General features: G+C 45.5%; 1 protein-coding gene across 3 annotated transcripts in view; it reads right to left on the reverse strand.

Moving 5' to 3' along the window:
- LRRC8A (leucine rich repeat containing 8 VRAC subunit A) overlaps positions 1-16,832 on the reverse strand; it is a 19,762-nt gene continuing 2,930 nt past the window's right edge. For 2 of the 3 annotated variants that reach the window (XM_027650310.1, XM_027650309.1), the window contains exons 3-4: positions 8,372-10,535; positions 1-5,308 (exon numbers count right to left, since the gene is read on the reverse strand). In XM_027650310.1, coding sequence (XP_027506111.1) covers positions 5,033-5,308; positions 8,372-10,528 — 2,433 coding nt within the window. In that variant the 5' untranslated portion in view covers positions 10,529-10,535 and the 3' untranslated portion in view covers positions 1-5,032. Of the gene's footprint in view, positions 5,309-8,371; positions 10,539-16,832 lie in introns of all 3 variants that reach the window. The other variant, XM_027650311.1, reaches the window with a different exon arrangement.

A 16,832-nucleotide genomic window follows, 5' to 3' on the forward strand; every position in this document is an offset into this window, starting at 1 on the left:
TTAAAACTTACAACTTTTATTCTGTTAAAGTGTCCAGTCGTACAAGTCTTTCAGAGCAAACAAGGGCAGCTTCAGTGCCCCCAGGGAAGGTGCTGCTGATCAGCTGCCCAAACAACCCCAGGTACAAAGTGAATGTCATGATTCTGAAATGTTACACCGAGTTGCAGGTCTCAGATGCCAAACCACAGCCCTGCTCCTGCATTTCCACAATGGGAGCGAGCCATGTTTAAGCCATGAGTGGTGTCTTACTGCAATGGGCACATCTGTCAGCTGGAAAGATGACTCAGGTTCAGTAGCCCCCTTCTCAATAAGTCTCCTCTAGAAAAATTCCCCCATTGTTCAATAAAACTCCTTTAAAGGAAAACAGAAGGAGGGAGGGAGGGATGGGAAATTCCAGGAATCCTAAATTAAGCCTTTGTATGAACTCACACAAAGTTCACCCCTTTGCTGTTGGGGTCCAGCAATTCAAGTGCAGCTACTTTTGAAACAGGATTTTGGAGAGATTTCTGGAGGGTTTCATGCTGCCAAAGCAGTGGAGTATTAACCCACCTCCTGGAGGGGAGGGGGACAATATTCCTGCCCTCTTCCAGTTGTGCTTCCTGCACTGTCAGAATACAGGTAGGACTAAAAACTCACTTGGTTTTGGCACTTGCTCTGGAAAACTCCACAATCCACTGTGTGGCCAAACAGGGGGGTTAAAATGGAATAATCTTCCTATTCAGCATCCCCACAGCCTTACCTTGGGCAGCTTTCAGAGCAGATGACTTACAGTATGACAATATTGTTTGGCAGTGAGAAATCACACCAGAAATCAAGAAATCTCTCCATGGTTGAAAGGAAAAAAATCCAAGGGAACACACCCGAGGGAGCAGCTGCCCCTGGGGAGACCTTACATGAACAGATCTCTAGAGAAGGCACAGATACTAATGAGGGGGAAAAAGTTACTCCTCCCCTGAAGGAAGACTAAAAATATTTTAAAAATCCAAAGAACTCAAACCATTCAAAAGCAGAGAAAAGGTAAGGAAAGGAAACAATGTCACAGCTGGGGAATCAATAATATTTGGAACTTTTTTCCATACAGCTCATCCTCTGTAAAGGATGTGCTATTGTTCTCAAAATTCCTAGAATTAATTGTTAGAGAGGGGGGGGAAACAAAAAAAAAAAAAAGAGGACTTCAGTATGGTTCAGCAACAGAAAGCCACTTAATACTATTTATGGTAGTGAACACCAAGAACTTTAATTAAAATGGAGTGAGCTAAATGGAGCATATAAATGGTAATAAGAAAAAATAACAAATGAGGTAGGATATTATCAGGAAGTGACAATTAATACCAACAACAGCACATCATGAAAGATACCTGTAACAGCTATTTATCCACTCAGACTGGCACAGTAAATCACTTCCAGCTGCTGAATTAACTGGGGATCAAATAATAAAATCAGAAAGCATCTGAAACACAGAACAACTTCAGCTCACATTCCAGTGCAGAGTGTCAGAGTACAGCACGAGTTAACACAATTCATAGGTTTGGTATTCCTTGCCTTTCAGCTGGTTCAAAATAATTAGTTGCAATTTATCACTTTTTGGGTTATTTAGCAGGAAAGGTAAAGTGCACGTTACTAACCTTGGATGCTAACATGGGATGAGCCTGTTTGTGATCTCCAAGAACTTGTTCAGCTCAGAAGTGCTATTAAGGAAACAGGTGGGTTTAATTCAAGTCGCTGTATGGTTTAGCAGCTAATAAATAATCTGTTTTGCTACTACCAGAGTGCTTTGAAAAGCCTGTCAGGAGAACAAGACACTGACCAGATCACTGACTGCCTGCTTAAGCTGAATGCTTTTTGTGAACACACAGTGTCAGAAATAACCCCCCTAATCTTCACTTTGATGGAAACTTAAAGGAAAATAGGGAATATTCACTGATTGAATACCTGGAAGTGAGGGAGGATTGTTGATGTGAGCCCATCCCACACAGACTGAGCAAACCAGACAAGTTTTGCAGCAGTCCTCAGTCATTAGCATGTTCAGGACTCACGGTCTTAGACCCTGTCCTTGGAAGTTTTAAAGCTTTTTCCACCTCATCATACAAGAGAAATACTCTGGAATCAGTAGCTCTTTAAGGGAGACCAAGCAGCACAGATCAGGAGTAAATAACTCATATTGCTCTTTCAGAGTGACAATGGATTTGTGCCACCCCTGTTTATGGTACAAAATATCACCAGATTGCTCATCCCAATTTTGCCACACAGGCAGTTCTCAAGCCCTGGCAGCCATAACCAAAAAAGTTAAGCTTGGAATATTGCAAGAGCAGCACAAAGCTGGTGTTTTCATGCATGATCAATACTGGCCGGTCTCAGAGCTCAGCCCAGGGCAGTCTGAGCTCTGTGACTGGTGTTCCCCTGTCCTGCTGGGATCCACAGCAGGTCAGGAGCCTTGCAAGCTTCTAGAGGCACTGCAGCACTTTCAGGAGCTGCTTAGAGAAACTTCTAACTCAGCTGTGCCAAGCTGAGTTTGGGTAACTAAGACCACAGCTGCAATCAAGAGTCAAAGCACTCATCTGCTCTCCAGACATCCAGGAAAAATCCCTTCACTCCTGGGAGCCCAGTGAAACTCCTGTGAGGTGCTTTGCCCTTTCAGCCCTGCCTAGTCTAAAATACATGTGCAATAAAGCAGTTACAAGTGGCCTTGGATAGCAAAGAGAGTTCAAGTTCCAGGCAGTGGCCATTACTCTCCACCACTATCTTTTGGTATAGAGTAAGGGGGGAAAAAAACCAGTTTCCTCCACCATCCAAACAGATCCCACATCCACCACAGGGAACTGACTGGAAAATAGCATTACTGCAGCTAAGCCTGAAGTGATTCCTGCTTTACTCAAGAAGCATAAGCCCATCTAACAATTTCTGTGACCCAAAATGCTCATACAATCCAAAATCCAATCCAATCAGCATCAGTCCTTCCCCATCCTTTCAGCAGTGGCCCCAACTCTAACACAGTTTCAAGACACTAACCCTATTAGAAGCCAGAAAAGCTTTTACAGTACCTTGCCTCCCAGATGGAGATTTAATTATATTATCCTCTGGACCATTTAAACTTCTCATAATGAATGGACTAAGGGAAGCAAAATTTACATTTTTCTTAAAAGCAGTTTTATAAACAGATCTCCTGATTTTAATGTAGCTTTATTTAAGCATCTGAACATCAACAAATCCAGAGTCCCATTAACATTGTTCATGGTTTCAGCATATTTAGGATATATATATAATTCATATCTTACATCTGATGAAGAAAGCCACAGTGTGCCTGACTGCCCCAAGATCCACGGGATCACCACAATTCCCTAAGCCAGGGCACTCGCTGGCAGCTCACCAGGAATCACTTTGGATGCAGCTTCCCCCTCTGTACCCATGGGAGGCCTCCAAACTTCTCATGCCTCAGCTTGCAGCACTTCACCTTGGAGCCAACCTGCTGGTCTGTTGCAGAGTGTTACAACCAGGACCTGTAGGTCCAGAAGCCTCCTCTTCCTCCTGATGGAAAAGGGCAGATCTCGGAGTACTGGAGGCACACCTTATCCACCCACCTTAAGGACATGATTACCAGGAGCTATTACATATTATCTGCCTCTGCCAGGCCAGGAGGTTGAGAGCTTTTTGTCAAAGAACACCAAACAGGTCAGGCTTGTTTCAATAAAGACTGTTCTATTCCAGGGAGCCAGAAGAGCTCAGTCCACAGAGGATTCTCATTCTCCTCCTTAACACTGAGGGAATGAAAAGGGGAAGAAACAGGAGGAAAGGTTTCTTTTCCAGCACCAGGTTCAACCAGCATTAGCCTGTTATTTAGGTCAAGAGGTGTAACAGGAACTGACAGCTGTTAAAGGGAAGACAACAACAGTCAAGCAGCTCTGGAGACTGCATCCATGGAAAACACCAGCAGAGCATTGAAAAACTTAATCTAACAACTTGATTGTAGGGGAAGGCAGGATGGGGGACAAGAGGTGCAGAGGAAACCTGAGTTTCCCCAGGTGAGCCCTGACACACTGGCCAGTTGTACATTAATACTTGATATGTAACAGAATACCAGCAATTAAAAAGTTGCTTGAAAACTAAAAGCCAGATCCTGAAGCAACTCGATGTTTCTGGGAGAGTAGATTAGACAGTCCAATTGCTCTTTATCCAGCTCATCTCTCACTTGCACTGTTACCATCCATTTCAGAACAGGCTAAAGCTTTGGAATTGTCAGTTAGTGCCTCCAGCACATCAGCTGGAGAAGGATGCTGTGTGATCTACTCATCAGCACAAGTGATTTGAAACCTTTAAAGTAGTGCAATCTTAAGGGAGCAGATAGTTTGGTTCCTTCTCCAGGGGCAGAGGAAAAGGTGTAGAGTGCAAAGGGGAAAGATAATTAGTAAAAAAAAAAAAAACCAAAAAAACAAAAAAACCAACATCCTGCATTCCAGCAGCTGTGAGATGTTTATCCCCCAAATCCCAATGCCAGCATCCAGGTAAAATCACCTGCTTGTGTCCCATCCCATCCCTCTGGGGGCCTCACTGACTGGATCTGAGTCAGAGGGGAACAGTACCCAGTGTCATAGAGATGAAAGTTCAAGAGGTTTCCTGGCTCTTGGTCTTTGCTTGCAGGACACTGGACTCTCATCCCTGGTACATATAAGCCCTATTTGGAGCAATGCAGCAATCCCCACATTCCTTTTCTCCTCCATTCAAAGGTCATTTCTTCTTGCCAGCACCATCCACCTCACCCCAGTTCCTGTCCAGAAGAACAGCAACACCTCTAACTCCCACTGGCCCTTGCTCAGAGGCTGATTAATCTGTCTTGATCCTCATCCTGATCCCAAGCTTCCCCCATCCTGCATCTGAGGCAAGAAGCTGACTCTGAATGAGTCACATTTGTCAAGGACTCCTTGGCCAGTCTGGTAGTGATCGGAGTGGAGAAAGGGGAGCATCTGGGGAAAAGGGGGCTGGAATGGCCTTTAGCTTCCTGCTCGTTGGTCAGAGGCTTTTCCCTTTTCCCAGGGGTTCAGGCTTGCTCTTTGTCTGCCCTCCAGAGCCGCTCCTTGACCTCCAAGGGCAGGGTGTTGAACAGGTCCTCCTCCACCACGAGCCCACTGCGTTTGAGCAGCGGGCACTCCCCCAGCTCCACGGGCAGGCACTCCAGGCGGTTCCCTCGGAGCTCGATCTGCGACAGGTTTGTCAGCTCCCCCACCCGGGACGGCAGCGACTGCAGCACGTTGTTGCCCAGGTGCAAGGTCCTCAGCTTCCTGCACTGGAACAGCTCAGGTGGGAGACTCTCAATCTGGAAAAAAGGAAATCAGTTATGGGCAAGGTCTCGAGCAAACACGGACACGTAAGACACCAGCAAGCCTACAAAATGCTTCAAGGTTTAAGGAGTAACTGTTTTCAATCATCCATTTCTCCCTTAATAAGCTCCTGCTTTCCATCATAAGGTCTGTTCCCAAAGTAAAAGCCACTATCCCATGATTCTATGGACTCTTCTTTCAGACAGTTCTATGGATTCATCTTTCAGTTATAACAGATCACCAGTGATGGTGGTTAAGACAGATGTTGTCCCCCAGGACAGGATTAGAGGACCAGAAACCTGCTCACAATCTGACCTAAGCCATCACATGCTTCCATCAGTACTAGCTCCTTTCCATCCCAAATCCTTTATTGTGTCATTGCATCACAGCTCCTTTGCTTTAAGCAGTCATTGCACAATTGGTCTTAATACTGAACATCAAAGATTGGATTTAGTCAGGACTTCTAGTCTGGCAGTGAGAGGCTATGGGGGTACAACCTCCAGGCCCTGAAAACTGGGACTATTCTTCCATCATTTCTGTAGAGCTGTGAAATGTTACAAAGGTTTCCTAGGCTTCAAATCATGGGGGTTTTTGACAGTGCCAAAATGCAACAGCAGCAGCAAAATGAAGCCACCAGATGGTAGCTTTCCCACCACCACCTTCAGGTAAACAGGGATCACTCATTTAATAAGGCTTATTTCTAGCAAATCCTTTTAATAGTCCAGTCCTCCCCAAGAATTTCTAGGAAAAACTATGGCTAAGGTTTAACAAACACTAGGCTAGGGACTAAATGTAGCAAGTCAAGATTCTCCCCTTAATTCAAAGTCTCAGCTTGGAGGCTATCATTTGCCTTTAAATGCAAACATGACCTTTTTAAAACTCAAATTATGCATGATATCATTCATGGCTAAATTAGTCTGTAATCCATTCCGAATGAGGGGAAGCCTAAGGAAAAGCCAAGATGAGACCAGACCAACTAAAGACAGTTCAATGCAGTCATTGTTACTGGTACTGGAGTGTTTTGCAAACAGCAACATGCAATCAAATGATCACAGACTCTGGAAAATAATAGTGTTATTTAAGGGACAAGTATTGGTTTAGGAAGGAAGCAATGTGCTATAACAGCCTTGCTTTCCAGAATGGGACAGTTGTACCAGCCAGTTCCAGAAGTCTCTATTTACTGAGATTGCTGAGCTCACAGTTTAAATAATTCCTGGCCTTGGGAATTGTCAGTCTATCAGTCCTTGTGTTTCTTGCTGTTTACTGGTAGTAACCAGGCTGTCAGAACCTCAGGGCAATTCTGGCCTTGCCCAGGCACCTGCAGAAGACAAACAGGTTGGCTGTTCCATTGGGTCCTCACCACCTTTTGTTTCCAAACACACCCCAGCCAAGGCTGCTCCAGCCTTCCTATTGCATGTTTTCTTCAGAAATGGGTGGTGCCACACTGTGCTGCAGAAAATGGAGCTGCCTCCCACTCCTCTCATCCAAGAAACACTCCACCCCTAAACTGCAGAGGATGCACTGCAGATTAACCCTGTGCTGTGCCTGGAAGGCTGCCAGGAAACAACTGGTACAGAATCATCCGAGTTCTGACCAGGAACACACCATGAAGTTCACCAGAGTTTCAGCCACCCCACACAAACAGATCTGGAGCTGGGAAAGCTGAGGGAGCAGCTGCTCAGCTGGGATTGCTGAACTGCTTGTCTGCTGCCACTTTGCAGAGGCACAACACAGAGCCAAACTTTCAGACACCAACCCCAAACTGTGGCTGGAGTTTTAGGAACCCTGTGTAAAACTGATCGGCATCAGCAATTAAGTACTTGATTGGAGAGCACTTCTGTGAAAAGCCAAACCACACTTGAGCTGCTCTGAGTGTCTCACAGGCAATCTGGCAGTGCTCAGTCAGGATTACATCTTGCCAACAGCACTAAAGACCTTGATGTAGGACAGTGGAAACCAGCATTGCTCCAGGACAATTCTGCTGGGTCCCAAAAGAACCCAGAAGCAACTAATTAAATCTGTTTGCAATTCAACTTTGGGTGACAATAAACTCCAAGAGAAAAAGAGTGTCCGAGGAATTTGCGGATGGAACGAAATGAAAGTTTCAACTTTGTGAGACATGGTGAATGAAACCTCCTTAGTCCCAAACAAAGGAACAAAGATTCAGGAAAAAACACATGGGTATAGTTTGCTTTAAGCAAATAAACACCCTCCAACACAAGCCAAGAAACAGTTTATGGTAATTGGGCACATTTGGTCATTCCCTGTAATCTGCCCAGCACTGAGACTGATATGTAAGGCTTAGGCCTAACCCATCTGGGATTACACAGGAAAACCCACAGCAAGGTGCCATCATGTTTTCTCCCCTCTGAAAAAGTCGAGGAATTTCCACAGTTCACACTTTTCCATCTGACTGCCAGTAGCTAAACCTGGTTTAGTTCCCCCTGCCCTGAGCCAGGACACTGCAGAAGATGCCTTGCTCCCTCCAGAAGTAATTTCATGGAAGGAGACAATCCATCTTAAAAGTGTGAGCTTAAGAACCATTTTTCCCAACTCTGTCCATATCCAGCTTCTCACTGAGAAGACCAAACTATGGAGCATTCCCTGGAAATGCAAAGTACTCCAAGCAAGGCTGTAAGCCACACACATGCATACCCTAGATGGCTGCTGCCATAGTGTATGTACATGTCTGAAGTACACAGGCTTAAGCACATAGTTTTATATTGACTAGTTTCTCAGATCTCCATTTTAAGCCCAAAACAGATGTGAATCTAAAGAAGACAAGCTTCCAGCTGCAGGCAGGATTTCCAAACAGCCTCCAACTGTTCCTTGGGAGGAGTCTCACTGTTAAGAGAGGAAATGCTCCAGAACAAGGGCTCTTGGAAGATAGGCTTACCCCAGAGTTATCTGCAGTGTTTTGCCTTAGATAAACCCCTCAGAGAAAAACAAAAGGCAGTGCCAGCAGTACCCACAGACCACTGTGGCACATTTAATCACCCAGATAACACAAGGGCCAGTGTTATTTACTCACACAGCAGCTCAGCTCCGGGCTCACTTACCCTGTTGGCTGTCACAGCCAGATTCTGCAGGTTTTGAAGAAGTCCAACATCTGGTGGTATGAAAGTCAGGTTGTTGTGGCTGAGATCCAGGTACCGGAGTTTCCGGCAATAGAACAGCTGGGTGGGGATCTTCTCTATCTTGTTGCGGTTCAGGTAAAGGCGCTCCAGGTTGGTCAGGTTGCCTATCTGCATGGGGATGTAGGCAATGTGGTTGTACCACAGCTTAAGGCAAGTGAGACGATGCAAGTGCTGGAAGCTGATGATTTCCTCAATGGTCTTTAGGTTATTGTCCTTCAGGTCTATCTCCTGCAGATTGTGGAGGCTAAAGATGGAGTGGGGAATGCGTTCCAGGTCACACCGGATCAGCTCCAGCTCCGTCAGGTTGACCATCTTCTTAAGGCTGTTGAGGACAATGAGCTTGGTGCCCTCGTTGTTGATGGAAAGCTTCTGAAGGTGCACACCAACATCTGTAACCACCTGGGGTAGCTTGGTGAGGTTACTCTTCATCCTCAACACCTTCAGCCTCTTCAGCTCCCTCAGTCCATCTATCACAATGTACCGGTTGTTTTCAGCACTCAAATTCCCTGTCAGATGAAGTTCCTCGAGTGTCTTCAGGCTGTAAATCCAAAGAGGAATCTCCTTGATGTCTGTGAACTTGATGTGGAGAGATTTCAAATTCTCCCTCAAGAAGGCAAGGGCTGGAGCCTCAATTTTGGCAGCTGTGTGGTAGAGCCACAGTTCCTTAAGGCTGGTGAGCTGAGCAATGCTTGGGGGAATAGTGACATCAGGGATAAGCTCCAGCTTCAAGACCTCCAACTCAATGAGGTCAAAGACCGTGTCAGGAATGCCACTCAACATGAAAAGATGCAATTCCAGCTTATCCTGAGAGTTTTTGGTGATCCTCTGGCGTAGTTTCTCCAGAGTCCACTCATTGTTGAGGTTCAGCTGCCGCAGTTTGTTCTCACTCACCTCTGACAGAAAGACAGCAAAGCGCTTGGAGTAGAGGGGGTCGTACTGATCGATCAGATGGAGCATGAAAGCAAAGTCATTTTTCACATCAGGAATGTCACTGTAACTGCTCTCCTCCCGGATGGACTCAAAGGAGTACTTCTTGAGCGACCGCCTCAGCATCCACCACAGCGTGTACATGCAGATCAGCCCGTAGAAAATCACCAGGCTGATGTAGAAAGAGGCCAAGATTTTGAAGAGAGTGGCCAGAGGGTGAGCACAGCGGTACATCCTGTAGCCAGTCAGGCTCTCAATGTCCACCTTACAGTCCACATCAAAAGTGATGTTGTTGACATAGTACACGGTGTAGCAAATGATCAGAATGAACTTGATGACTTTGATTATGGTCTGTCTCATGTACAGGCGATAAACTATATCTCCCTCTTCCACGTGAGTGCGGAACTTCTTCACTTTCTCAAAGAGTGCTTTGGCCTGTTCCCCTTCCTTTTTGTCCAACACCCCAGTCTCAGACCGGTCCACAATCCCTTGCTCAATTCGAGACTTGGTTCTCTGCAGCATGGGAACAGTGGCTTCCACATCCTCACTGACCGTGGAGGATTTCTTGTCCATGGAGCCATTCATTTTCCCAAACGCTGGTTTGGTATCGCTCTCTTCCACCACTGTCTCAGATAATGCTCTCGTTGTCCACGGAGAGTCAAAACACTTAAGCAAAATAGACACAAAATGCTCCAGCTTGGAGCTGGTCCTTGGGAACTTGAACCAGAAGTTGCTACAGGCCAGAAAGATGAGGGTGTGTAGCAGCACTAGATAAGGAAAATACTTGGCAAACCAGTGGAGGCGGTTCTCATAACACACCGCGTCCACGTAGTTGTACTGGTGCCGGTCCAGGTCGTATCGGATCCCCGTGGGCCCCGTGTCCGCAGAGGGAACTAGACTAGTGTTATAGTAGCTACGCTCCGGGGTTGCCGCTGTCCATCCCCTCACAGAGTCGTTGCAGGAGTCTTTGGTAACCCATTTACAGGGCAAACAGATCATTTTGTCCTGGGTGACCTGCAGCGTCCCCCCGAACACCGCGATCATGAGCATCACTATGGAGATGTAGTCCGTGAACACGTCCCACCACGGCTTCAGGATGCGATAGGCCGGCTGGGTGTCGGCGAAGTAGCGCAGCTCGGTGACTGGAATCATGGTTCACCTGAAGGGAAACCAGAAACAGCTCAAACTGTTTTGTTCTGCTTCACAAGGGGCCATCAGAACACACTCCTGTTAAGTGCTGGCACAGCAGGACTGGAATTAGCCAAGACACAATTTCAAGTCGCTGGCAGACAAATGAATGAGGCTTCCTGTGAGTCATTTGCCACAGCTGAGGCTGGGAAGTTCATTTCGGTCTTCCCTGACAGATGAACTGTCACAAAACCTCACAACTGGTGTTTATCATTAGCAGTTTGTGGAGTAAAACATTCACACTTAAAGGAAGCTCACAGGGCAGATTTCAATTCCCTCGATCAACCAGTATTTGGAAATTTACTGTTTTATCCGGGGATTCTATTTCAGGGATGAAGGAGTTTGCCAGCACTGTCAGAAGCAATAAAATCCACACACAGAGATTAGCTGTCATGAGTTCGTTACTCATGTTGTTTGCTTTTACATAAAAATCCTGTCTACGTGTGGTTCTCAAACTGCAGGGGCAAGGAAAAAGACCTACATACAATACAACTATATTTCCCAGAACCACTTAATTGATGCAACTCATCAACACACTCATAAAGCAAGCTGGAAAAGAGAAAAAACATTGCCCAATATCATGACTTTTCCTTCCCTGTAAGTACTTTTGGCTTCCTCCCTTTGAGTTAATTCTCCAGGGAAAGATTAGTTACTTGCCCTCTGATAGATTCAGTACTGAAACACTGTAACACTGTAACAGCTGGTTTTTTGCCTTATTTACTTCAGAAAAAGAGGAAGGGGGGGACATACTTAGAAGAATCCACTTCCCTGACCAACCATTCCCACCTAGAGTTCATCTCAGCTGGGATTTAAGTGTCATAAAGGAAAGCAAAAGGTTCTGGGAAGCAGAAGCCTTATGGCAGTGCATATTCTGTCCTTCCAACTTCCAGATGAAACTTGGAGCATGCTCCTCTCAACAAGCCACAGAAAGCCCAGAAGCCTGACTGATCCATGGATAACTGACTGATCCATGGATAACTGAGCTCATAAAATTCCCCAATTCAAAGGTAACACAAAAGAACATGAAGTCTTTGTAACTCATTCTAATGATGATGAAAAAGCAGTAATATCACATCACACTTTCTAGCAAAGTTCAGGAGGAGAACAAGCACTGATCCATCAGTCACATCAAAACTCACATGAATTTAAGTGTAAAGGATGCTCAACCCAGAAAATGTCTAATTCTTTCCTCACAAGAAATGACCCTTGTGCTCACTTTTGATTTGTATCTCAGGATAGGTAGGAAGGAAACCCAAAAGAAATTAGCACAGCTGGCTCCATGAGTCTGCTTACCAGCTACATGGGGTAGGAAATCCCCCTTTACATTGTGCACCTACAAGACAGCTAAGAAAAAAAAAATCCTGAGTGTCCCATGAGAATCTATTACAGTTCAGTGTCAGCAATTAAACCCCCACAGGGTGGAGCAGGAAATCTCCTGCCTTCCAGTAACAATGACAGGGTCACTGGAGGAAGAAAAGGACATTCACAGCAAGTCCCCACTCCTCCTGGCAGGAGTGGAGACCCTATTCAAATCTCAAAGAGGAACAATAAAACAAGGGGCCACCTTTACAGAAGCTGGAATTTGCTATGTCTTATCTAACCTTATTCCCAGCATGTGCAGTTAAAGTACCCATCAAAACTTGAGAAAGTATATGGGAAAGTCACATCCCCCCTCACCCAGATTCCCTGTGTCTAGTTCTTGACAGTTCTACATCAAGACAGGATTTACATGGAGGATATTATTCTGGCATAAGACTGGGAGCAATCCTTGCATGAAGGCAGCTGGCCAGAAATAAAGTTACCTCCTTTGTGACCAAGAGCAGACCAAGGTCCGCAGGACCAGCAGGCAGACGCTGGACTTCAAGCTTCTGCTCCTTCCAGGAGTTGGACTCCAGGGTGCTTTGTCAGCAGCAAAGTGTCCACCGTGAAGAAGCTTTATTTGCCAAGTCCCTCCTGTCATGCAGCCTCACAAAAGGCTGAGCACAGAACACCTGGACTGAAGGACTAAGTTCATGGACGGGAACAGCCACAGGAAAGGAAGTTCAGGGTCAGAGCAGTTTGGTGAAGAAGGATCCAAGCTCCTTCATATGCACCTCAAATTGCAGAACCTTCCAGATGGAGCTCAGGAACAGGCAGTTTACTTGCAGCATAGTTACCTCTGCCCCATGGAAAGCATTGATACTGAGATTTTGAAAGAGTGCTTTACTCAAGTTTAAGGACAAGTTGATTTCACTAAACTTGCATAAGCTGATAAGCCAAAGCATCTGTGTCTAAACTCCTGTCAACTTATCAGAAGCATAAGAAAGTAAGTTTTCCAAGGGTGTAATTTAATAGGCCTTAGGTATTGCACACTGAAGGAGAAAAACCAAAAATCGTAAAACTGTTTGTCTCAGAAGTGTTTCAGCCTTTGCATTCCACAGCTTTCCTTGCTACCACACAGTCCCTGAGCAGTCCCTCTTCCCCTGCCTCCAAGAAATCACTTTACCTTGGAGGGTTTCAGCTGCATCAAGCAGCACTACAATTCACATCCTGATCCCAGGACAGTTTATAGCAGCAACATCAGAGATTGCTCAGGAAAAGATCTGTATGCTAAAGCCTCATTATCATACAGCAGGATCAATCCAACCTAGACAAATATGCTCCTGAAATACTGACACATTCCATGTTGGCTACTACACACCCCCTTCAGCGTCTGCAAATTCACCTGGACCCAGGTTTGCATCCCACCAGGGACCATCCCTGCCTCAGCCTGCTGGTCATGGACCTACAGCTTCCCCAGTGCTGAACAGGGTGATCCTAGACAAGGAACAGCAGTTTCAGAGTTACATAACCAGCCTGCCAAACCTCCCCAGCCTTCAGCCAACCATAAGCATCACCAAGGACTAATCCTGTGTTTTACCAGACACACCTGGAGGAGAGAGATAATCACTCATGTTGGAATAACAGGCACATTCTGAGCACACCACACCTACACGGTAAAACCAGTCAGAGACAAGACTAAACGTATAAAACAGCCTGTACCTCACTGAAGGCTGACACAGCTGAGGGCATGAATGCTTTCCACAAACCACAGCTATTAACAGAGCAACTGTCCTCCAATTTGGGCGATTCCTCTATCTAAAACCATCTAATCTAAAAAACTTGAGATTGATTTATTGTCAACAGGCACCTGGCTGAGCAGTGCTTCAAATCCCTGCCTGCAGCCGCTGGCCAGCACATCCAGCTCGGGACAGAGGGAACAGAAACAACATCACTGTTCTGTTTCACTGGCCAGTTTGTCAGCTTGACTCATCACTGCTGAATCCTTCACCCAGCCTCCTCTTTCCTCCTCCTTTCTGTTGGCCATTCTGTTACTAACAAAGCTACCAGACAAAGAGCACTACATGCAAGATCTCAGGACGCACAAGAATTTAACTTCTATCCTTACTTCCCTGAAATCAGAAATCCTCCTCACCTTTAGTGGAGTGCAGCTTTCAAGTGAGGCAGTCTCATAATACAGTTCTAGGTAAGTAGGTGTGGATGCATTTTATGCTGGATCTTGCAACTCTCTTTTTCCACTACAGATATTCAGAATTCCCAGTGGTTTTCAGTCTAAGATTGTGGACTGCAAAGCACAAGTCAAGCACTGCTGACAGAATTTCTTATCTTTCCAGAAGCCCAGACAAAGAGGAAGTTGTTCAGGTGCTGACAGAATCAGAGGTAGATAAAGGAAAGAAAATCCTTGATGCTCTTAAAACTACAGCCTTGATTACTGACGAGCTATAACATGCTATGGTAAGTTTACAATGGAGCAGTTTCCCTCCCCAGCATGCTGCCACCTGAAATCCTAAAGAAGGGCATGACATAGAGCTCTTTGTTCAAAAAAAAAAAAAAAAAATCAGGAAATGCAAGAGCTTTACTGGGCAGAAATGGGACTGGGAATTTATGTGTCTCCTCCCTCATGTTTATTAAGTCCAGAATTAAGGGGGGGGTGGAAGGAGTCTGAAACAGAGCTGCTTTCAGGCACCCCTCAGAAAACCTTCCAAGAACAAGGACAACCATGTGATCAACTGGAAAAGCCCAAGATGTGAGATGGAACAAGTCAAGTTATTTTGTCCTTTGCTGTTTAGAAAGAAAAAACAGCGAAGCCAGATACCAAAGCCCTGAACAACCAACTATTATCCCTGTATCAGGCCCCTTCTGCATTAAAAATATAAATCCCTTCTGTTGAACAAAACATCTTCTGAGGTAGAGAAGTGAACATGATCACTAGAAGTTCTTTAGGGTCCTTTTCAACCCAAGCCATTCTGTGATTCTATGTCAAGTTTAAAGGGTCATTTACCATTTAGACCAGCAGAGTGGTGGAACAGCAGCTGTGAGAACTTAACACTCTTCACTCAGTGGAACAGGCACTGAACCCCACGCTGAGAGCAGGGTAAGGTGGCTTTCACACAAAATTCTGCCCCACCCAAGCCACAAGACACAGCAAGATGAAGTGAACCCACTGGGTCACACTGTCTCCACTGAAGCTCGTGAAAAAGAATAATCCACCTACAATATGGATGGCACTTGATCATCTTTACAGCTACCCATTAGCTGACTCTTCCTGTCAGATGCAAGACTGACATTCTTAAGTCTAGTGCAGTAGCTCCTGTTTACCACCACACAAGCGTGTCCTGACAAGTACAGGGAAGAACATCTGCACCACCAAAACAATCCATGCTGGAGACCTGGCTTGGCCTGCTACATTTTGTGCTTTCTGACAGCATTTTACCCCAGCTCACAGAACTGAGCACGGTCTGCAGTTACCAACATCACTGACACTCAGGGCAGGGACTGTGTGCCAGTGTTGTAAATTTAAGTGCCATCAGATGACTTGCAACACTGATGTAAACCAGAGAAAAAAGGCTGTGTCAGCTTATAAATTATGAATGCATATGGCCACAGGCTTCCTATCCAAAATTAATTTTCTTTGCCATAACAAAGATGTTTCAAGGACAGGGCATTGGAGCTGTCTTGGAAAAGTACAACTGGCTTCTTCCAACAGGACACAATGAAACACTCCCCTGTGCTGCTTAATGCAGGTGATTGAATTAATTCTGTTAGTAACTCCTTAAGAAACCAGACAGCCCCAGCATTAACATGTAACAACCAGAGCAGCTTCAAGCACCTCAGCAGCTGCAGGAAGGGGCTCTTCAGCACTTAAATTCAGCACTGGGAGCCATATAAGAGGAGGAACCAGCTGTTCCCAGCTCAAGGCAGAAATAGTGGACAGAGCAGAGCTTTGACATAACCAAAAACAGATTAAGAAATCAAGACACTAGATTCAAAGTGAGTAAAATCTTTTAAGCAAGGATAATATAATGCATTGTTGACAGACTGTCACAACATGCACAGATCCATGAGTGTTGCCACAGCTGTTTTCAAGCTCAAAGAGATGAGCCAGTCAGGATGAAAGAAGGCACAGAAAAGAGCAAAGCAAGATAATTAAGACATCAACCATCAGCACGTTAATATTTCAGCTTAGTCTGAGCAAAGAGGAGCAAGTACCTATTCTTTACAGAGAGGGTAAGCAGACACTGGAATGGGCTGCCCAGGGAAGTAGTGGCTTCTCCGTCCCTGAAGGTTTTTAAGATAAGACTGGATGTGGCACTCATGGTCTAGCAACTGCTGCGGTAGTGGATCAAGGGTTGGACTTGATGATCTCAGAGGTCCCTTCCAACCCAGCTGATTCTATGATTCTATGATTCACATATTCCCCACACCCTCTAAGCCTTGCCCTCAGGACCACAAGCTCCAAAACTGTGTCTGACTTCCAGCTCAGAACATTTGCTGACTCCATTGGTCAATTAAAAAAGCACAAGACCACCCCACCTTTCATCCCCAAGACTTGATAAAACAACGACTCTGAAGGAGGACCTGTTAACTAGCCCAGTTTACACCTCTGCTGTGCACAAAAGCAGGCTGGAGCTCGAGAAGCAGCTTGGAAATCTGTCACAAGAGGAGCTTTGTGAATTGCCAAGGCAATTTTACAGCAGATGTTAACAATGCTTAGTACACGAGGTGAAGGCAGCACTGTTATGTCAGCAGGGAGGTCAGGACTGAATAGCTTTTATTTTCAAAAGCTGTTTGACAGCAGCAGGAGGGGCAGATTTAGCCCAGCTACATGAACTGGATTTCCAGTTGCAATACAAGACACATACAGCACATCAACAGTTTAAGGAAAAAGCTGTTTGGAAGCACTCAAGAGATGCCCTTTAAAGCATGTGGACTGCTGAATGCCTGTTCA

This window comes from Corapipo altera, unplaced genomic scaffold (genome assembly GCF_003945725.1).
Source record: "Corapipo altera isolate COAL_440 unplaced genomic scaffold, ASM394572v1 268, whole genome shotgun sequence".
In the NCBI taxonomy this organism is placed as follows: Eukaryota; Metazoa; Chordata; class Aves; order Passeriformes; family Pipridae; genus Corapipo; species Corapipo altera.